This window comes from Centropristis striata, chromosome 2 (genome assembly GCF_030273125.1).
Source record: "Centropristis striata isolate RG_2023a ecotype Rhode Island chromosome 2, C.striata_1.0, whole genome shotgun sequence".
Lineage (NCBI taxonomy): Eukaryota > Metazoa > Chordata > Actinopteri > Perciformes > Serranidae > Centropristis > Centropristis striata.
This window is the reverse complement of record NC_081518.1, coordinates 2,451,794-2,474,573: the sequence shown is the minus strand read 5'-3', so window position 1 is coordinate 2,474,573 and position 22,780 is coordinate 2,451,794. Positions and strand designations below refer to the sequence as shown.

General features: G+C 34.6%; 2 protein-coding genes across 6 annotated transcripts in view; one reads left to right on the top strand and one right to left on the bottom strand.

The window, feature by feature from the left end:
- Positions 1-8,995, bottom strand: part of znf821 (zinc finger protein 821) — a 42,610-nt gene extending 33,615 nt beyond the window's left edge. For 3 of the 5 annotated variants that reach the window (XM_059359186.1, XM_059359154.1, XM_059359162.1), the window contains exon 1: positions 2,282-2,798. Coding sequence is in view for 3 of the 5 variants with exons in the window: in XM_059359154.1 (XP_059215137.1) it covers positions 2,282-2,321 (40 nt within the window). In the remaining 2 variants the exon portion in view is untranslated. Of the gene's footprint in view, positions 1-2,281; positions 2,799-8,727 lie in introns of those variants that run through there. The other 2 variants (XM_059359178.1, XM_059359171.1) reach the window with 1 other exon arrangement.
- Positions 8,996-11,049: 2,054 nt separating this feature from the next.
- The window catches only part of ap1g1 (adaptor related protein complex 1 subunit gamma 1), a 49,177-nt gene continuing 37,446 nt past the window's right edge, over positions 11,050-22,780 (top strand). The window contains exon 1 of the mRNA XM_059359078.1: positions 11,050-11,180. The gene's annotated coding sequence lies outside the window, so the exon portion shown is untranslated. The remainder of the gene's footprint in view (positions 11,181-22,780) is intronic.

Genomic DNA, 22,780 nt, shown 5'->3' with positions numbered 1-22,780 from the left:
AAGATAAAATCTCTAGTGGAGGCACGAGTGTTGCTAGTTTCAACACAAGCAGTTTAATGAAACACCTGAAGACGCGTCACCATAAAGACCACGACACATTTCCTAAAACAAAAAGGGAAAAAGAAGGACGAGACGCAGCAGCAAACTCTGGAAGGGACGAGAAAAATTCCCCAGAGAGCGTAAAAGATACCAAGATAACAGAGAAAATCCTGGAGTTTATTATCCTCCAACAATGTGGGATTCTGCAGCTTAATGACCACAATAAGCACAATGATAATCATATCACAGTCATGCAGGTGTAGTTTGATATTATTGTTATAACATACTGGTATCAGAATCTGTATCGGAACATCTCTAGTTGTGATGAGACTCTCTGGCTTCTTCCCAACACCTGAGATGAATTTCTGCTAAATTAATCTGCAGAAATGATGCCGCAAACCAAAACCCAGCAGCCAGAAACAAGGTTAGCCACGAGCTAACTGCTCTACAGCCGACCACAGGACGATACTCAGGGCTTCTGTGAATGCGTCTACTAAGAAAACACACAAATAGTGAAAAGTGACTCGACCCACAAGATACCACTGACAGTTTGCACTCATTATCAATTTCAAAGGAAATATGAGAAGACGTTGCAGCCTGTGTGCTTTATGTTCAGATCAAAGTGATAAAACTAAAACATTATCTACATACTGATCTCAGTGACAGATACTTTTAAGCAACTATTTACCAGAAGATGAGCTCATTTACACAGTTTTATTCAGGCAAAACATGTTGCAGCTCACTTAGTTTAGTTTCATATATATATATATATATATATATATATATATATATATGTAACTTTATCAATATGCTCAATGTTCCCCGGACAAATACTGTTTTTCTGCTGCATCGACCTGGAACATCTGACAACATTCACTCAAACACAACACAATTATAACTATGATAACAATAACTAAACTATGATAACCAATAACTGAACTATGATAACCGATAACAATAACTCTGCCTTTCACTGTTTTTAATGTTTTTTGTCTGTTGTTTGTTCTTCATTGTGTTTTCTCTGTAAATGAGGAGTTGGTTGCCCTCAATGATTCCTCCAGAAATAAATAAAGGATAAATAAATAAAATAAACAAATATTGCAGCTACTAAAGAGGGCCAATGTACGGAAGAGGATTAGGGCCACACATGAAAAAAATATTTGAGTTTTGACTTTATTCTCAGAATTTTGACTTTAAAGTCAGAATTCTGACTTAATTCTCATAATTCTGACCTTAAAGTTTTGGTTTCATGTGTGGCCCTAATCCTCTTCTGTACCAATGTGGAATAAAGAAAAGGGAGAAATAAAGCCACTAGAGCCAATAAAGTCTTGAGCTGTTTTCTCACACCAGCCACACAATGAAAGTGAGATATCCATCAGCACTGACAAGAAACATCAACTGGTCTTATGAAAAACAACCTACAATATCTAAACGTCAGCTCCTAACATCACATATTCAGACTATAAAATATATGCTGAGGCCATCCTGTCTTTGCTTTATTACATCTATATGTAATAATCTATATGAATCTATGAGAAGCTCCAGCAGACATGAAGGAAAAAGCAGCTGAGACGCTTTAATGCAGCAGAAACAATAATAATAATAGTAATAATAATAATTCAACACATTCATGTCAAACAGCCAAAGTAGACACGGATCAGCTGATTAAATAACGCGAGAAATATCATCTGCCTTTTTTTTTTTAATTCTAGAAGGCTTTTTTTTAATTTCTGCTGCTGTTTTTGACTCAAAATAGCAAAATATAGCATAATAATTATATACCAACAACTCAAAGAGGTTTTGATAGTCGTCCCTTGATCTAGTCATTAAATCAACTGTTATTGTTGAAAAGTTATGAGCAGATCCTTAAAAAAAAGTCTAGTGGAATTTTATACAAAACAACAAAAAAACCTCATCAAAGATGCTTAAGATACTATGGTGCGTTCAGGTCATGTGGGAGAAAAAAAGACCTACAATATTCAGCTATAACATCACATATTGAGACTATACAGTGTTTGCGGCTATGTGCTGAGGCCATCCTGTCTTTGCTTTATTACATCTATATGAATCTATGAGAAGCTCCAGCGGACATGAAGGAAAAAGCAGCTGAGACGCTTTAATGCAGCAGAAACAATAATAATAATAATAATAATAATAATAATTCAACACGTTCATGTCAAACAGCCAAAGTAGACACGGATCAGCTGATTAAATATCATGAGACAATACCTGGAATACCTACAGTTAACTTTGAAGGGGTTGGTCTGTTTTCTTCTTGACATATTATTTCCCACTCCTGGAATAAAAACCTGGAATCTCCTCGGAGCTCCGCACCGTTTAGTCCAGGTGTTTTACCGCACTGAGGGGACAGATGGTGACCGAAACAATAATAATAATAATAAAAATAATAATTAAAAAAAACGGGATCCAATCCGTGTGATCGATCAGCGCAGTCCAGGGTTAAAAAATAAAAAAAACCCGACACATAAAGGAGTCACATTCTTGCAGCCTTTAGAATAAAAATCTCTCCGAGTCTCCAGTCTAGTCCGAGTCCGACCACAGAGACTCCGAGCGGCCCCGAGCGGCTCCGATCCTGGTCCCGGTCTGGTCCCGGTCCTCCGGCAGCCTGGTCTCACTGCAGCGCTCCGCAGCTCAGCTGATCTCTAACGTGAAGCAGCGGAGCTCCACCGAACAGGATTGTGGGAGATTCAGGGACGCTGGGGAGTTCACGCTAAAGATATTGTGGTGCATTCAGGTGGCGTGGGAGAACAAACGTGGAGAGAGAGAAGCCTCTAAATTCCCACGCATACAGAGCCTCAATATTTGTAGATAAGAGAAATATAAATAGTAGAGGTATCCAGTCATAATTTATACAGATCCTTGAAAAAAGTGTCGTGGAATTATATATGTATATTTAAAAAAAAAAAAAAACCTAGTCAAAGATGCTAAAGATACTATGGTGCGTTCAGGTCGTGTGGGAGAACAAAAAGTGGAGAAAAGCCTCAAAATTCCCACGCATACAGAACCTCAATATTTGTAGAGATAAGACAAATATAAAAGTATTAGAAGTGTAAACTCATAATATATACGGATTCTTAAAAAAATGGGTAGTGGAATTATATATGTAGCCTATAAATATATATATTTTTTAAAAACCTAGTCAAAGACGCTAAAGATACTATGGTGCGTTCAGGTCGTGTGGGACAACAAAAAGTGGAGAAAAGCCTCAAAATTCCCACGCATACAGAGCCTCAATATTTGTAGAGATAAGAGAAATCTAAAAAGTAGTAGAGGTGTAAACTCATAATATATACGGATTCTTAAATAAATGGGTAGTGGAATTATATATGTGTAAATATATATATTTTTAAAAACCTAGTCAAAGATGCTAAAGATACTGTGGTGCGTTCAGGCGGCGTGGGACAACAAAAAGTGGAGAAAAGCCTCGAAATTCCCACACATACAGAGCCTCAATATTTGTAGAGATAATAGAAATATAAAAGTAGAAGAGGTGTAAACTCATAATATATACGGATTCTTAAATAAATGGGTAGTGGAATTATATATGTGTAAATATATATATTTTTAAAAACCTAGTCAAAGATGCTAAAGAGACTATGGTGCGTTCAGGTCATGTAGGAGAAAAAAAGGGGAGAGAGAATCCTTTAAATTCCCACGCATACAGAGCCTCAATATTTGTAAAGATAAGAGAAATATAAAAGTAGTAGAGGTGTAAACTCATAACATATACAGATCCTTAAAAAAGGGTAGTGGAATTATATTTGTATTTTAATATATTTAAAAACAAAACAAAAAAAGCTAGTCAAAGATGCTAAAGATACTATGGTGCATTCAGGTCGTGTGGGAGAAAAAAAAAGTGGAGAGAAGCCTCTAAATTCCCACGCATAGGCTACAGAACCTCAATATTTGTAGAGTTAAGAGAAATATAAAAGTAGTAGAGGTATAAAGTCACAATTTATACCGATCCTTAAAAAATGGTAGTGAAATTATATATGTATAAATATATATATTTTTAAAAACCTAGTCAAAGATGCTCAAGATACTATGGTGCGTTCAGGTGGTGTGGGAGAAAAAAGTGGCGAGAGAAGCCTCAAAATTCCCAGACATACAGGACCTCAATATTTGTAGAGGTGAGATATTGTTTTTACTGTTTCAACGTTTTTTATTAACGGCCTTTTATTTATTTATTCCTGCAGTACCAAAATATAGCATAATAATAATTTTAAAAAAGCAATATTCATTCCAATGCAGATTCTATGGTGCGTTCAGGTTGTGTGGGAGAAAAAAGTGGAGAGAGAATTCTCAAAATTCCCACTCATACAGAACCTCAATATTTGTAGAGATAAGAGAAATATAAATATTATAATCTCAGTATTACGTTGCTGCATTAACATCATATTTTTACATATTGTTTTTACTGTTTGAACAACTTTTTTTTTTAATTCTAGAAGGGTTTTTTTTCTATTTCTGCTGCTGTTTTTGACCCACAGTACCAAATTATAGCATAATAATATAGCAATATTCATTTCAGCACATAACTCAAAGACGTTTTGGTAGTCCTTAAAAAAGTATAGAGGAATTATATTTTAAAAAAATGGTCAAAGATGCTAAAGATACTATGGTGCGTTCAGGTAATGTGGGAGAAAAAAAAGAATGTAGGGAAACCTTAAAAATCCCCACACATACAAAACCTCATATTTGTAAATATTGTTACTACTGTTTGAACAACTAATACTATACTAATATTAATCACATTTTGTTTCTACTGTTTCAACCTTATTTATCATATACAGTCTATGGTTTCAACGACTTTTTTTTAAATTCTAGAAGGCCTTTTATTTATTTCTGCACTACCTAAATATAGCATAATAATAAAAAAAAGTGTAGGGAAACCTTAAAAATTCCCACACATACAAAATTATGTTATTAAATCAACTGTTATTGTTGAAAAGTTATGAGCAGATCCTTAAAAAAAAAAGTAGTGGACTTTTATTTAAAAAACCTCATCAAAGATGCTGAAGATGCTGAAGATACTATGGTGCGTTCAGGTCATGTGGGAGAAAAAAAGACAGTGTAAAGCAACCTATAGCAACAAAAAAACAACAACTAAATAAACCAAAATCACCAGCATGGCTATATATCACTGAGGATAATTGATAAAATAGGTTTTGGTCTATAAAACAACGTTCCAGATTTGACACAGGAAGGTTTTCTGGTAACTTTGTGTTATTTGTCCTCAGACAGAATGAATGCTGAGTGTTGTTTGTTCAGACGATAAGCCTCTGGGCCGCACTAATAAAAAAAATGCCTTAATGGGTGTGAGCTTAAATAAACACAAGTGTTGATTCATTCACTAACAGTCGAGAGTGAAACAGACAATAGAGCTGCTTATGATTCAAAAAATGTCTTCAGGCTCGACAAATATAGGATTTACCAGAAGGAAAGGCCACATTATCACAGCACAACATTATGCAACATGTTAAGATCATTTTCATCAGTCCAAACTGTTTCTTGGACATAACCAGATATATGACATTATATGATAAACGACAGCAACATCAAACTGACTCCCTGAGTCTCTCCTCCACCAGGTGGAGAGAAACTTCGAGCTGATATTGATGACCAACTCACCTTTTACAGTCATGTCACTTTTGCGGCTGGGCGATATGGCCCTAAAAGAATATCATGATATTGCAGGCTATTTTTGCGATAACAATATTCTTGACAATATTAGGAAATACTTAAAAGATAAAAAAATATGATTTTTTTTAGTCTGTATAAATAATTAAAAAATTAAAATGTAGTTTGAAGTGCAAATCTCAACAGTTGCCAAATACAAAAAAAATACTCTTGACTCTTGAGTATGAGCAAATAATAAAAATAACCATTTAGGGGTTCCGGGGGCATATTTTAATGACATTTTGTAAAGGAGAATAAAGGTTCTTGTATGTTTTATTTAAGGCATCTTATTTTGACAGTCTTCTTGTAAATTCTGTGTTGGATTCTGTTAACACACTGTGCTCTTATTTTGAAAGCTGCATGTGTTTAGCTACAAGGAGTAAGTAGCTTTTTGTGATTAAAACAACTTTAACCACTACATCAAGAAGTAGGAACGTTGCCAATATCATGATATGCATTTTTTTTATGTTCCCAGTTGGAGGAACCACCAGTCCCTACCAGAGCAGAGGATCCCTCTCTACCTTTAAAACCCTCCTGAAGACCTTCAGAGACAGGGTTGGTACACTTTTCAGTGGTCAAATTCTAGGGTTGTCAAAAGTATCGATACTCAAAAAAGTAGTACATTTTAACACGTCCTTCAATCCTTATTGTTGAGCTGTATAATTCTGTAAACAGGTTTAAAAAAAATCACTTGTTGCTGGAGAAGCTGGAGATTTTAAAAAAAAAGTATCATCAATTTATATCAAAATAGAACAGGGCAGATCTCAAAAGACAAAAAAATGGAATTTGATTGATAAAAATTGCCAAATTAGACCAATTAACTTGATAAATTCAAGTTAATTTTAGTGTTTTATATCAGATATCAGGTAACATATCAGATAACATAAAATGACAAAGATAACAAATAATGTGAAGTGCAGGGAGAGGCAGAAAACCCATATGGGCTTATTTAAAGCCTCCACCTAAAATTTAATAATTTCATAGTTATAAGTTAGTTATAAGAAAATAATGATAATAGAAAAATCATATGTAAATATCAGGACAATATAGTAGGGTTAATGAGTTTTTTGATGAATAATCAGCAGAAAACAGCTAGAAAACTCTGGTAAATGTAAAAAAAATTATATATACACCAATTAACTGGTATAATGGAGCATTTGAAACTGGGAAAAGACAACACTTATTAAGCCATATTTCAATATGTGAAATCTAAGAGCTGTCTAGTATTTTATGAGCACTAAGTGTTAGTGTGTGATGAAGTCATTTCCTCTGATTGCAGATTTCTTGTTTACTCAAACAGTTTTACGATCAATTTAACACAATAAAGCTGTAATGTGATAAGAGGCTCAACCAAAGTCTTCACGTTACTGAAATTCATCCTCGTAACATAAAAATAACCTTATGACAGCATCATGTTTTTTAAACCAGTGCGTTTGATTACGCCACTTTAATTTTTGATGCCATTACTTTTCATTTATTACAGCTAACTGGTTTGTTATTGATATCTATGAAAACCATCCTGACTTTAGACCAAACCAGAGTCAGAGCTTCATTATTGAGTCTGTGAATTACATAAATTAGGCATTAATGGAAAGCTGAGACTCTTGAGGATGCATTAAGTCAAATTTTATTCATGTGCGATGATGTTATTCATCAGTAGTCGCCTTTTTATTGCAGTGAAGATGAGTGATGTATCTTATTTTTACATTTATCAGACTGTTTTTAGCCGTTCTACCATTTCCCCTTTACCCACTCAGCCATTATATTCACATTATTGATGATTATTCATCAAAAACCTCATTAATGATAGTTAACCCTACTGTATTGTCCTGATATTTACACATTTTTCCTATTATCAGTACTTTCTTATGACTAACTTATAACTATGAAATTATGAAATTTTAGGTGGAGGCTTTAAATACGCCCATATGGGTTTTCTGCCTCTCCCTGCACGTCACATTATTTGTTATCTTTGTCATTTTATTTTATTATATCTGTGCAAATAAATAAATCTAAACTGATATCTTCTCCACATCACATAAAAACACTAAAATTAACTTGAATTTATCAAGTTACTTAGTCTAATTTGGCAATTTTTATCAATCAAATTACATTTTTTTATCTTTTGAGATCTGCCCTGTTCTATTTTGATACAAACATATACATTTTTTTAATAGTTCTCCAGCTTTTCCAGTAACAAGTGATTTTTTTTTTAACTAACTATGAAATTATGAAATTAATAGGATAAAAAATAACTAAATGTTGTGGAGGTTGAACTAACTGTTGTGCAAATGTAAATAGTGATGTGAGAAATGCACCAAAGTGACTAAAGAAACACTTTAATCCAGCCCAACCTCCTGCTCCATGATATTACACCTCCACCAGGAGGCGCACTAATATTACACCTCCACCAGGAGGCGCACTAATATTACACCTCCACCAGGAGGCGCACTGATATTACACCTCCACCAGGAGGCGCACTGATATTACACCTCCACCAGGAGGCGCACTAATATTACACCTCCACCAGGAGGCGCACTAATATTACACCTCCACCAGGAGGCGCACTAATATTCCACCTCCACCAGGAGGCGCACTAACCCACTGAACTAATGTCATAACATTCATGTCGTCGTCATCACTGACTGCCACGAGTAAACGGACCGCAGCACCACATTGACAGGTCCAAAAAAAAACGTATCCTTCCGCGGGGTTAACAGAAAATATGCCATCTCAACAAAAATAATCTCACCGTGTGGTGAAATTAACAGCGATTACACAGCACGAGACACGTTTTAAATACTCACATGACACACGTGGGTTTTATGAGAGCAAAGAGAAAACGTTAGCTAGCTGCTAAAGATAACAAGCTGTTAGCTGATGGACACTAGCTAGACAGCAGCGAGCAGAAAGAGGATAAACAGGATGATTAAACAACAACAACAACCAGTCAGAGATCAGCAGGAAGACAGAATAATAAAGAGTTACCCATGGTGGACAGGGGACTCTGGCATATCAGGAGGAGTCTCTGCAGACTGGAGGAGTCCTCTCGGGTACTGGACGCAGATAAACTTCAGCTCCTCACCGCCGCGCTGCTTTCACCAGCAGCCTCTGGGATCTCTGACTGGGAGGTCTGAACCTGCAGCCCGCAGAGACTGCAGACTCAGACCCGCAGCTCTGGACCCGCAGTTCTAGACCCCTTGTATTTTGCAGCATCGTCCCCCCTATTTCAGTGGTTCTCAACCTTTTTTTAATGATGTTCCCCCTGTGAAATATTTTTTTTAAGCCAAGTACCCCCTAACCAGGGCAAAGCATGTTTGGTTGAAAAAAAAAAAATAGACTTAAAAACAGAGCGATGTGCCATCAGTGTCTGATTTATTAGGGACCGAGCACTGAAGGTGCGAGGACCCGGTTGTAATTGGTCCGTTTATTATTATTATTATTATTATTATTATTATTATTATTATTATTTAATTTTTTATTTAATTTAATTTGTATTTTATTTATTTATTTTTATTATTTATTTATTTTTTTAATTTATATTTAATTTAATTTAATTTTTATTTTTTTAATTATTTTTTAAATTATGTATTTATTTATTTTATTTATTTTTTATTTAATTTTATTTTTATTATTATTATTTTTTTATTATTATTAATTCTTTAGGGGGAATAAATTGCTTACTTTATTTGAGGCCTTTATCATATTCCAAAAACTCACCACATTTGGAGTATACGTCAATCTCCCGTGAAATTTACGTATTCTGGTATTCACGGGATTGGACGTTGCAAAATGACTCACTAGCGCCCCCTAGAAAATTTCAAAAGAGCCTCACAATATAGGATTTTTTTCACGTAGACACACGAAGTTTGGTACATATGTGTATCGAGGGAAGACGCACCAAAAGCTCTAAAGAACCCATACCCGAAAATGAACACGAAGTCAGCCATCTTGGATTGAATATTGCACTTTTCATTAAAATTTGGAACTGATAAACACATACAAAATTCAAACATTTGAAAAAAAAAACTATTTCAAACATTTTAAATGTTAATAATCCATGACTAAATTTATTGCAAATATTTCTCATTACTAAAATATAGTGATTCAAACTAATGTAGTAAAAAGAGTGACCATATAACCATTTAAAACTATAAAATGAACCATTTAAAACACTGCTCATTTGTATTTTTGTCTATCATTATTAGGTTTTGGCCTTGATTATGTCTAGAGTTGTCACGATACAAAAATTTTCAACTCGATACCGATACTCAGGAAAATATTCGATATTCGATACTCGATACCGTTTTCGATACCACAAGGATAAAAACAAAGACCCCAAAATTTAACAGAAATATTTTTATGAACAAGAAAAATGCAACATGTAAAAATTACCAGAACCACAGGTTAAATATTTATAATAAAAAACAGTTGTGCAAAAAGAAACTGCAACTATGATAACAAGCTTCAGGTCTGAGGTAATGCAAAAATAAATAAATACAATAAACAAAAACAATTCTAACAATATTTTGAGATTGTATGCTGTACAAGGGGGGTATCGACACTTTTGAAAATGAGTATCGTATCCAGATACAACGTTTAGTATCGATACTTTTTTGAGTATCGATACTTTTGACAATCCTAATTATATCTGTAAAACGGTTGAAAAATATTAACTTTGATTAATTAAGCACTCACTTCTTCAGGGATTTTGAGATTCTCCGCTGTCATAGGGACAGATATAAAAAATCATTCCTGCCACATGCCATCACAATGTACAATAACAAATAATAGCCTGGTTCATTACATACTGTCTATGCACTTTATGTGTTTTTATGCACACTGTTCATTGCACCTTATATGTTTCATAGCACCAACATTTTTATACTGTATATTCATATTTATTCTGCACTGGAATTCTATTCTCCTCCTTCTTTAGACACTTTATATTTTATTGTATTTTTATATTTTATTGCTTGAAGTATGCCTAGGTTGTTCTTTTTACTTAATTGTGTTGTTATTGTCTCTGTGTGTAATGCTGCTGCTACACTGTAATTTCCCAGCTTGGGATAAATAAAGTCTATCTATCTATCTATCTATCTATCTATCTATCTATCTATCTATCTATCTATCTATCTATCTATCTATCTATCTATCTATCTATCTATCTATCTATCTATGCTGATTTAGCTGCAGTTCCACAGTCGTCCACTAGAATAGTGGGGGCGCTGTGGCGAAACACAACGGGTCTAGAGCTGCGGGTCTGACTCTGCAGTCTGCGGCTCCGCAGAGTCAGACTACTGGTATGTCAGTCGGTGTATCCCTCCGCCTGCGGTAGATGTGCTGAGGCTGGAGTAGCCACCATTTTACATGTCTAGTGTGTTCCTCCCTCCATTGCTAATAGAGACGATTCCAGTCATTTTCTGGCATCATTACGGCTAGTAAGTATCTTCTAACAATAATATATCGGGGGGAATGTGTGTAACTATATTTACGTTGTTGCGTTGTTTGTATCTACGTTGACAACTCTCTCTGCGGAGGAATCCTCAGAGCGCCGGGGTTGTGCCTGTCAGCAGCTAACTTAGCCTAGCATAGTTAGCCTAGCATAGTTAGCATAGTCTTATATAGCCGTGCTAGCTGCCAGCTGGGCTAGGGATGTGGAGCCTAATTTATGCCACTTAAGTCATAATAATTGTGACAACCCGCAGTGCCAACTTTATATCCTTTAAAGCCAGATAACAGGCCAGTTTGTTGCCGTTTAGTTGAGATAGTATCGGGCCAGGTGAGAGAGAAATGAGTGCTTCAGGTAGCTTTAGCTTAGCTGACGCCACAGAGGACAAGCTAGCATTAGCATTCATAATCCAAATCAGGGGTGTCAAAGTGATCCAGGAAAAGGGCCAAGTGGCTGCAGGTTTTTTTGTTTTTTCTTTTTCTCAAGCAAGCAGGAGATCAACATCTAACATCTAATCACCTGAGCTGTCTTCTGGTGCTTTATTAGTGGTATCAGGTGTGTTTTTGCTTGGTTTTAGGAGGAAAACCTGCAGCCACTTGGCCCCCTTTTTTTTTTCCTGGATCACTTAGATAGATAGATAGATAGACTTTATTTATCCCAAGCTGGGAAATTACAGTGTAGCAGCAGCATTACACACAGAGACAATAACACAATTAAGTAAAAAGAACAACCTAGGCATACTTCAAGCAATAAAATATAGAAAACAATAAAATATAAAGTGTCTAAAGAAGGAGTAGAATAGAATTCCAGTGCAGAATAAATATGAATATACAGTATAAAAATGTTGGTGCTATGAAACAAATAAGGTGCAATGAACAGTGTGTCCAAATCAGGGGTGTCAGAGTGATCCAGGAAAAAGAGGGCCAAGTGGCTGCAGGGTTTTTGTTTTTTCTTTTTCTCAAGCAAGCAGGAGATCTACATCTAATCACCTGAGCTGTCTTCTGGTGCTTTATTAGTCGTATCAGGTGTGTTTTTGCTTGGTTTGGGATGAAAACCTGCAGCCACTTGGCCCCTTTTTTTTTCCTGGATCACTTTTTTTTCACCCCTGATCCAAATGCTTGAAGAAAAGGCCTAAAACTGCATCATGTCCTGATCAATCTGCGATCAGAGCCCAGCCTGCTATAGTTAGTCTACTTCTCCACTAATACAGTTTAATCTAATGTTACCGTCATTTAACTGAAATAATGTCAGCCAAGGTGAAGCTACAGCTGTTAGTGTCACTGGGAAATACTAGTTAGCTTGTTGTTAGCTGACTTTTTCCTAGGTGTAATGGTAATATTTGATGTTTGCCACAAAGCTTTTATAATAATATCAGGCTTTCTAAACGTTTGACAAAGTGTAAACATTTCACAAATAAGCCACAATTCATTTAAATATCCAGGAAGCTAACGAGAAGGCAGCTAGCTTTAGCTTAGTTAAGGACGTGGAGACTCCTTTTTCTTTTTCTTTTTTGTTGCTCTAGTTTAACAAGTTTGTTACTTGGTGTTGACAGCGTCTGTAAATAAGAAAGTAACGTTAAGATGCACGTCTTTTTAAAGTCTTTATGTCATCTGGAGAAGAGCAGTTTAATAACATAGAATGTGTGTGTTAATGTTAAGGAAGTCAGCTGTAAGTAGGAAGTGATTCAATGACAGTTTGAGTGATTCCTCCACATTTTTGTCACATATCTGAAGAGCCATTACTAAATATTAACTAGCGTCTAGTTAATGATAATTTGACTGGGTGCAGTTGTCTTTTTATCAACTTATGGCAAATAAAGCAACAGAATTCAAGGTTGTCCTTTTGATGTTTTAATAATGTATTGTGATAAATGATGACTGCATAAGGTTAGGCTTCAAACAAGACACATATGAGATTAATTAAAACAGCTCAAGTCAAGTCATATTATTTGTACAGTGCATTTCATACATGTAGCAATTCAATGTGCTTCACACAAAAACAATGATAAACTAAAAGCATGAAAAAAAATATGGAACCATACACAATTTTAGCAATAATAAAAGTAAAAAGTAAAATATATATACACAATTTTAGCAATAATAAAAAGTAAAATATATATACACAATTTTAGCAATAATTAAAGTAAAGTTATATATATATATGTATATAACTTTTTTTTACTGACTTCTTTTTCATTGTTTTTGTGTGAAGCACATTGAATTGTTACGTGTACTTGACTTAAGCTGTTTTAATTAATCTCATATCTGTCTTGTTTGAGGCCTAACCTTATGCAGTCATCTTTTATCACAATAAATTATTAAAACATCAAAAGGACAACCTTGAATTATGTTGCTTTATTCACCATAAGTTAATAAAAAGACAACAGCAAAGAGGCAGTTTAAAAGTAAATGACAGAATAAAAAAAGACATAACGCATACAAACATAAAAAACAATGTGCATTAACTGCAGAAAACATCCAAAAAGAGTTTGGTCTTAACTTTTGTTTTGAAAATGGCGATAGTTGGGGCGTTTTTGATGGGCGCCATAGGGGCTAAAAGCTGCTTCACGGTCGGTTTCACTAGTAGTTTACTTGTTTATGTTGTGATCTAAGGGATCTGGTTTGGGAATACTGTTTCAACATGTCATGTAAGTAGTTTGGCCCCGCCCCCTTTAAAAACTAAAAACAAGCAGAAGTGCTTTAAAATCAATTCTGTAGCTAATAGTGAGCCGGTGAAGGGACTTTAAGATCGGGGTGATGTGATCTCTGCTCTTTGTGTTAGTGAGGACCCTGGCTGCATTGTTCTCTATCATCTGAAGTGGTTTCAAACTTCTTTTTTTAGCGAGCTCAGCCTTCACTTCTGCCAACAGTGAATTTGTGAAAAGCTTTGGTGTCATAATACTTCATTGAGCAGGTGCATTAAGTAGAGCAGGGGTTATTAATCAGACAATATAGAAACACTTTCATACTGTTTACAAATTGGTTTCCCATTCATTGCATTGAATCCTTGTTTTGTCTTGAGGTTCTTTTAAAAAACTGAAGTATCTCCGCATCAAAAGAGTTCCTTGCATTATTTGATTTGTTTGTTTTCTTTTTGAATTTGCATTTCAGGACGGTCAGTTGGCTCGACTAACCATAGACTATCTGTCTAGATAACACATCCAGACAGACACACTAGGCCATTGTTTATCTCAAAGATTTTGTATTTATTGTTTACTCCTTCATAGTCCCACAGAGTCCGTCAGTGGTAGGGAAAGTACTGTTCTGCAGTAACTAGCAAAAGGTAAAACTGAGAAAAACTGCTTTTTTAAAAAACATTTTTTAACTAACCAGCCAAATTGGTTATATGTAGATAAATAATATGACTCTTATTTCTACATGTATTGATGATGTTATTATTATGCTCAAAAATCATGATGATTTATTTGACCTTTGACCCCAAAAATGTAGTTACTGCACTATGGATTTGCTGTAAAAGGATCTAATAGTGATGATAAACAGAGTTCAGTAACTATAACATTGTCGTCTTCTTTCAGTTTTTATATTTTGTTTTCAGTGAACAAACATTTTCAAATTGATTTAGTTATTAGTGTATTTAAAAGTGTTTAATAACTATATTCAAAGATTTGTGTATTTTTGACTTAATATTGTAAAGAAATGTTATATTTTAGTCTTAAGATAATTTTATCTCACTTTTTTACTTAATCACTATCTAGATTATAATTTCCCTTTCAAATAAACTCATAATTTCTATTATTTATATGTTTAAATTAGTATATATATCCAAAGCAGACCGTGGTAAGTGCAATTACTGCTTGGTTTTGAGTTGGATTTTGTGGTTTTTATATAATTATTTATCTGAAATAAAGCAAAATTGAAATCTAAAACTATGTCACAAGATAAAACAGACATAAAGGGGTTCATGTTTAGTTATAACTCAAGTTTGACCAAAAAAAATAGTTACTGCAGTTAGGCTTTGTAGGGCAGTGTAGGAGGGAGCATTAGCAGTTATTTCAGCAAACACTGTTGCTGAATAATGTTTGTTTGTCTGTGAGATTTGCCTGCTGGCTAGTTTGTAAGCTAAGAACCAAATAAATAACTATTTGTTTTGGTTAATTGAGCCTACACCTTAGAAGCAACTACTACTTTGGAGTAGATAAATAATGACGAAGGGACTAAGGACATGAATGAACCTTTTATGCACACAGCTAGTTGTTCATTTGATGCTGTTTTTACTTGTTGATTTGAGATCTGCTGAGTAACGGCAGAGCCTTCTACCACTTCAGCTATTAATTCACATGACTGACAAATAGTTAGCATTAAGCTTAGTAATGGCTCTGGGCTGTCTCTGCTGCCCCCCAATATTTTTCACATAGATTTACGGTTTCTTTGACAGATTAAAGATGTATTTGTGGCAGTGGACCTCGGTCGGAGGGGAAGGTGGGGCGGCTGCAAACAGTTTTGTATTCACAAACGTTTGCCTATAAATGCATCAGTCCAGAAGACTTTTTGATTAATCCTTCTGTACTGAAAAGAAGGAATGATGAATAAAAATAGTTTATTTGGGTGGGATACATAAATCTATAACACTGGTCATAATAACTTTTGCATCCTCTACAAAGGTACAGGTAGATATATCACATTGACAATCCAATAGATTTTCCAGAAAATGTATTCCACCACAATATACAATAACACGACACATTTATTTTATATTATTATAAATATTTAGGGCTGGGCGATATGGACCAAAAGTCATATCCCGATATATTTAGGCTGAATATCGATATGCGATATATATCCTGAAATTTTTATCGCAAATGTTCAGTCAAAGTCAAATATGACATGTCATGACAGTTTTATTGAAACTGTTTATTTAAGTGAACATAAATACTGTATAACAGGAGAACATATTTTTAAAGTCAAAGCTCCATGAAGTGACATTTAAAAAAAACCTATGTTGACCAAAGTGGTGTACAGTTACAAAAAAAACAATAAAACAATAAAAATGATACACAAATATAGTAATAAATTTAAAAAAAACTATGAAAACAATAAAATAATACTGAAATAGTAATAAAGAACTAAATTAAAAATGAGTTAGAGATAAAAAAGGAACAAAAGAGTAAAAAGTAATATAAAGTAAATATATTTATATGAGAAAGGAATAACTTTCTCATAAATATCTTAAATAAAAATAGCCTTTGAAATAAAATAGACCAATCTTTTTTTCAAATAAACAAATTTATATGAGAAAAGAATAACAAACATTACAAAAGAACTAAATATGACAAACCCTAGTAAGGGCAGCATTAATATAGAAAGAAAGAAAAACAATTTGAACTGTATCGATATATGTGATATGGTCTAATTCCATATCCCATTTTAAAATATATTGATATATCTTTTATATCGATATATTGCCCAGCCCTAGGTACAGGATCCAACTTTGACTGTGCATGTAGGAAGCAGGGTGTGAATATAAACTGACACAATAACAATTTGTTTTGTATTGTGCATAGGGTTGTCACAATACAAAAATTTTCAGCTCGATACCGATACTCAGGAAAATATTCAATACTCGATACCATTTTCGATACCACAAGGATAAAAACAAAGACCCCAAAATTTAACAGAAATATTTTTATTAACAAGAAAAATGCAACATGTAAAAAATTAACAGAATGAAAATATGAAATCATGTTAAGTTGAACTCAAGTATGTTAATACATCTGGATTGAACATCATAGTAAAATGTATGCTTATTATAATCATGTTAGGATGAATGACTTCATGTTATTCTCTGTATAAATGCTGTAATGATGTAATTGTCTAATTGTTTGATTTAATGTGGACCCCAGGAAGAATAGTCTTCGTCTCTATGAAGACTAATGGGGATCCAAAGGATACAATAAACAATAAACAGAGCCACAGGTTAAATATTTATAATAAAAAACAGTTGTGCAAAAATAAACTGCAACTATGATAACAAGCTTCAGGTCTGAGGTAGTGCAAAAAATAAATAAATACAATAAATAATGACAATTAGAACAATATTAACAATCGATACTTTTTAAAATGAGCGTCGTATCCGGATACAACGTTTTAGTATCGATACTTTTGACAACCCTAATTGTGCATGCATGTGGGTTTATTAATTATTTACGACTCCACACAGCTGATTACTTAGAGTTGGTGACATCAGGAGGAATAGAGTGGTCTGCTTTGATTCTATTTCATTTCTAACATCCGGGTGAATAGCACAGAGGCACAGAGTGAGAATAAAGAGGCAAAGTGCAGGTTACAGCAGCTCGGCAAATTGAGTAGGGAAAAAGCTTCTCCCCTGTGGAGGCTCTGTATATTCATCCTGCTTCTCTCTGATGATCTTTGTCGGTTTTAGCTGTGCGGCTCTTTTCCCCAACAAAGAAGTGAGCAGTGGATATTGAATCTGTGCTTTCACTTTATAACAAAGACCTCACAATGTTCGATAATCTAATGTAAAACTGTAAGTCTCTCTTAATGCTTTTAGTATGATGTTTCAGACTTCAGGTTGACTGCTCCCTGTGGAACAAAGGAGGTGTGGCGTGCTTTCTGCTTGTTGCTGGTTGTCAAGCTCTAAAAGCTAATCTGGGCCGGCGCTCCAGCTCTCCGGAGAGCAAAAGCTTGTTATGTACACTTCACAGTACGTCTCTTATAGGACGGATGTGTTAATGATATCGTACAGTCGAGTAGAGTAAATTACTCATAGTATTAGTCGGGATGTTAATGATTTAAAGGCATTAAGGTTTAGGTGTTACCACTCTGAAATAGGGCTGGGCGATATATCGACATAAAAAAATATAGATATATTTTTAAATGTGATATGGAATTGGACCATATTGCATATATATCAATATAGTTCAATTTTTTTCCTTTCTTTATATTTACAGTCATGGAAAGAATGATTAGACCACCCTTTTTCTTTAAATTCTTCTTAATTTTAATGGCTGGAACAACTAAAGGTTCATTTGTTTGGACGAATATAATGACAACAACAAAAATATATAAGAGTTCAATTTAAGAGCCGATATCTAGACATTTAACATGGTTTTCTTGATGATAACCAAACTCATTATCAAGAAAACCATGTTAAATGTCTAGATATCAGCTCTTAAATTAAACTCTTATCAGCTATTTTTGTTGTTATTGTTATATTTGGCCAAACAAATGAACCTTTAGTTGTACCAGACATTAAAATTAACAAGAAACTGAAGAAAAAAATTATCTAATATTTTTTTCCATGACTGTAAATGCTGCCCTTTGTACGGTTTGTCATATTTAGTTCTTTTGTAATGCTCGTTATTCTTTTCTCATACAAATATATTAATGTCAGAAAAAGATTGGCCTATTTATTTCAAAGGATATTTTTATTTAAATGTGCACTTAATGGAGCTTTGATTTTATATTAAAAAAAAGGTTCTCCTGGTGTTATACAGTATTTATGTTCACTTAAATAAACGGTTTCAATAAAACTACTTGTGACATATTGTCATATTTGGCTTTGACTGAACATTTGCTCCCACTTTTTTGGGATATATATCGATATTCAGCCTAAACATATCGGGATTTGATTTGTGGTCCATATCGCCCAGCCCTACTCTGAGATACCTTACTAAAATGAGATGCCTACAAAATATTGTTGTGTCATGGTGTTGCTTTTTATTTTTCCCTTCCTAACTTTTTGGAGCAGGGTGTGGAGCTGCACCTCTAGTCATTGTCACACCTGGGCCAGATATCCCAGATACACTGAGTTTTTTATTATCTCTGACAAAATCGGTCCTGGCTCGAGTGACTCGTCTGTGTGAGAAGCACTTCAATCTTTAATATAACGGTTCTCTTTCTGTCTCGGTAGAAACGTTGAGTAAAGCTGACCTCGGCGAGTGAACCCGAGGCTTTTGCTGCCCAACTGTTGAATAAGCTCAGGGCTCCCCATCTTGTGGTCTCTCTAATCCACCTACACTCTCAGAAAATACAGTATAGAATTGTACCTTTAAGGGTACAATGGCTTGTCACTGGGGCAGTACCCTCAGATGGTACTTTTTTGTACCCTTATTTTGAAGTACAAAAATGGACCTTTAAAAAGGGTACACAATTAGCCTTTTTAGGGTACAGTATTATACCAGTATTTAATCTGATATATTTTTGTGTATCTACATTATACAAAAGACAAATAAGTTTTCACTTTATCTGAATGTTTTTTTTTAATTTTCATTTAATTTTCATTTAACTAAACAATGTAAAATTGTTTAAAGTTAAAAAGTATAACTAACCTACTGCTGAAATGTAATTTGTAGAGCCTAACACAGATTGTCTATAGTACCCCAGCATGTAGAAGGAAGGGTACATATTTGTACCTTTTACCACCCATATTTACCTTTTTGGCCCTCAAAAAGGTACATATAGGTCCCTTAAGGTCCAATAATTGGCCCTAGGGGGTACATTAGTGTAGCTTGTACCTCGGGGGACAAAAAAGGACTCGTATTGTACCCCTTTTTCTGAGAGTGTACACTGGACTCAATCCCTCCTTTGACTTTTGTCTTTCAATTTAAATACCATTTTCCACTTCTCAGAAACAGTAAAAGTCAATGCAATTAGGGATAATATGAAATATTGTCGTGTCTTGATTGTGGAAGAATGTGCCGTTGTACTGCAACAGCAAGAATGAGGAAGTGTAATTTAATCAGCTCTCAGCAGAGGTGGGATTTACCTTCTTTAATGTGAACACATTTGATTATAAGCACCGCAGGAGAGTCCTGATTTATGGAGGCCAACACTAGGTCCTTTCAGCTCAGGTAATTTAAATGGTGTTAAGACGGACAGTAGATCTCTGGCTTTATTAAAGTGTGGCCTTGCCTGACCAGCCTCCCCATTCCTGTGTGATCACAGTGAATTCCTAGATTCTCTACACCTTACGCAACAAAGGATGCCCTCATTCCCTCTATGTTCGGATCGCTGTTCCTCTCAGTCGACTGGCACAGTTTCAAAAAACTCATTTAGTCTCAGCAGTAGTTTATAATAAGAAAAGGTGGAGAGATTTTCCTCTTTTCCCATTCATATAAAAATACTGCAAACCCCACAGTATTCAGGTTTTAAAAAAGAGTCAGGGGCAACCAAGTGTTATTAAGACACATTTAAAGTTGATGTCAGGTTAATTTAAAGCTAATTCCTCACAGTCACCTTAATCTATAAACACTCAGGCAATTTTCAGATCTGGTGTCATGTGGGAACCAAGGTTATTATAGTTAACGAAAACTAACAAAATGACGAAAACTAGAATTGAAGAAACATTTTCGTTAACTAAAACTAAAACTAAACGAGAGTTTTTTGAAAAACGATAACTAGCTGAAACTGTATTTTGTGGTTACAAAACTAACTAAAACTAACTAAAATGATAGTGAAAATGTCCTTCGTTTTCGTCTTTGTCTACTTTTTTCAGACGTAAACATTTTTATTGGGGCTGAGATGGATCAGACAAAGGAAATAAAGGAAACATTTATTGTGACTTTTTTTTTAATCTAGTACCCAACAAATACCCCATTACAAAACTAATAAAAACTAAACTAAAACTAAGAATTTCCCAAAAAATAAAAACTAATTAAAACTAGCAAACACGCTCTTAAAAACTAATTAAAACTAACTGAATTGGAAAACAAAAATTGACAACAAAATTAAAACTAAAACTAATGAAAATCCCAAACTATTATAACCTTGGTCAGGGGCAACCATGTATTTCTAAGACACATTTAAAGTTGATGTCAGGTTAATTTAAAGCTAATTCCTCACAGTCACCTTAATCTATAAACACTCAGGCAATTTTCAGAGCTGGTGTCACGTGGGAACAGGAGCTGCAGTTTATTTTCCATGTACGGCTCTCTGGCAATTAACCAGCTCAGGACCTAGTGAGATTTCCATAAGTCTTGTGGCTAGACTCTCTGAGTGACTGTGAGAACAATAGCAGCAGCATTTCTGGATAAGACGAATGCTTCCAACATGGTTTTGAGTATAAAAAAGCCAGAACGAGAAGCGTTCTTTGGTGTGCCGTTGGAAAATCTTTGGGGAAAAATCAGCAGGTTAATAGAAAACCTCTAATCTCCTGTTTGAAAGTGTTCTTCTGATGCAAATGCTGAACATGACAGCAATCCAGCTGTGATGCATTGCATATTATTAGTTACACCACTTCATTAAAAATTCAGTCAATGTCGTGTTTTTCTTTTGCAGTAAAGTGCTTGCACAGCACTAAGGAGCATTTAGTTTTTTATGACAACATATTACTCCTCTGGCCCATGTTGTATAGACTAGAAGGTGCTTTTTATTGTCCATTTAAACTAGTATCTATTTGCTTGACATTGGTTTTTCATCATGGGAAAAAACTGGAGGAGATTTGTCCTTTTGTTTGTATTAATTTGCTTGTCACTGTTTGAGCTGACAGTCATAGTAGACAGGATCGAATTTGGGAAAATGCTTTCAGAAAATTAGGCTTTTTGGGGTAAAAGTGTTTTTTTTTTGGTTGTTCTTATAGTATTTTTTTGTGCTGAATCCATTTCTGCTGGATGTCAAGCTGTAAAAGTTACGGTTTAGTCATAATGATTGATTAATGGCCCAGTATTAGAAATGGCTATAATTTTCCAATTTGTGAATATATTATAAATGGTTGTTTGGTATCATTGTAAAGGGAGCAATGAAGCCCAGCGTTGTATCTTTCTGACAAACACAGAGGTCACATGACCTCTTTAAACCAGAAATTACACACATTTTCCCACAATTTTGGCCTAAACTATATAGTTGATGTGATCCCTGTAGGATCAAGGGACATCAGGGAGCCAAAAACCAACAACTGCAATACTAAATAGACTCTGTTAATTCAGGAAAAGTATAATATAGCCATATTATTTCTTTGTGAGAGGTTATTGTGAGCCTTAAATTAGAAGTCAGTGGCTCAGGCCAGTTCACCTCCATTCATTCTTTGGAGCAGTTTGTCAGAAAGATCCAACTTTGGGCTTCAATGAAAGCCATGGATCCTCCTTTACAATGATACCGTAACTTTTACAGCTTGTCATCCGGCAGAAATAGATTCAGCACAAAAAAATACTATAAGAACAACCAAGAAAACACTTTTACCCCAAAACGCATACAAGGTTCCAGACGTCTGAAGTTACATCTCTGTCTATTATCCATTTAAACTAGTGTCTTTTTGCTTGACATTGGTTTTTCATCATGAGCAAAAACTGGAGGATATTTGTCCTCAAACTTTGTATCAATTTGCTTGTCACTGTTTGAGCTGACAGTTGAGAGCAAAGAGGATGTGGGTGCATTTGTTATGATTACATTACGTATGTTTAAAAACTATTTGATAAATGTGCTACCAATATTCTTCCCATATCTTGCACTTTTTCTGCAATGTAATTGTATAATGGTGTTAAAAAGCATAACGTATTTGATTATGTGACATATTTTTGGATCTGAACCGCTCTACCTTGGATAATAAGGGTATAAAGTACTTTTCAATGCAGTCTCACATTTATAGGAATTACATTGTTCATGAGCAAAGCCG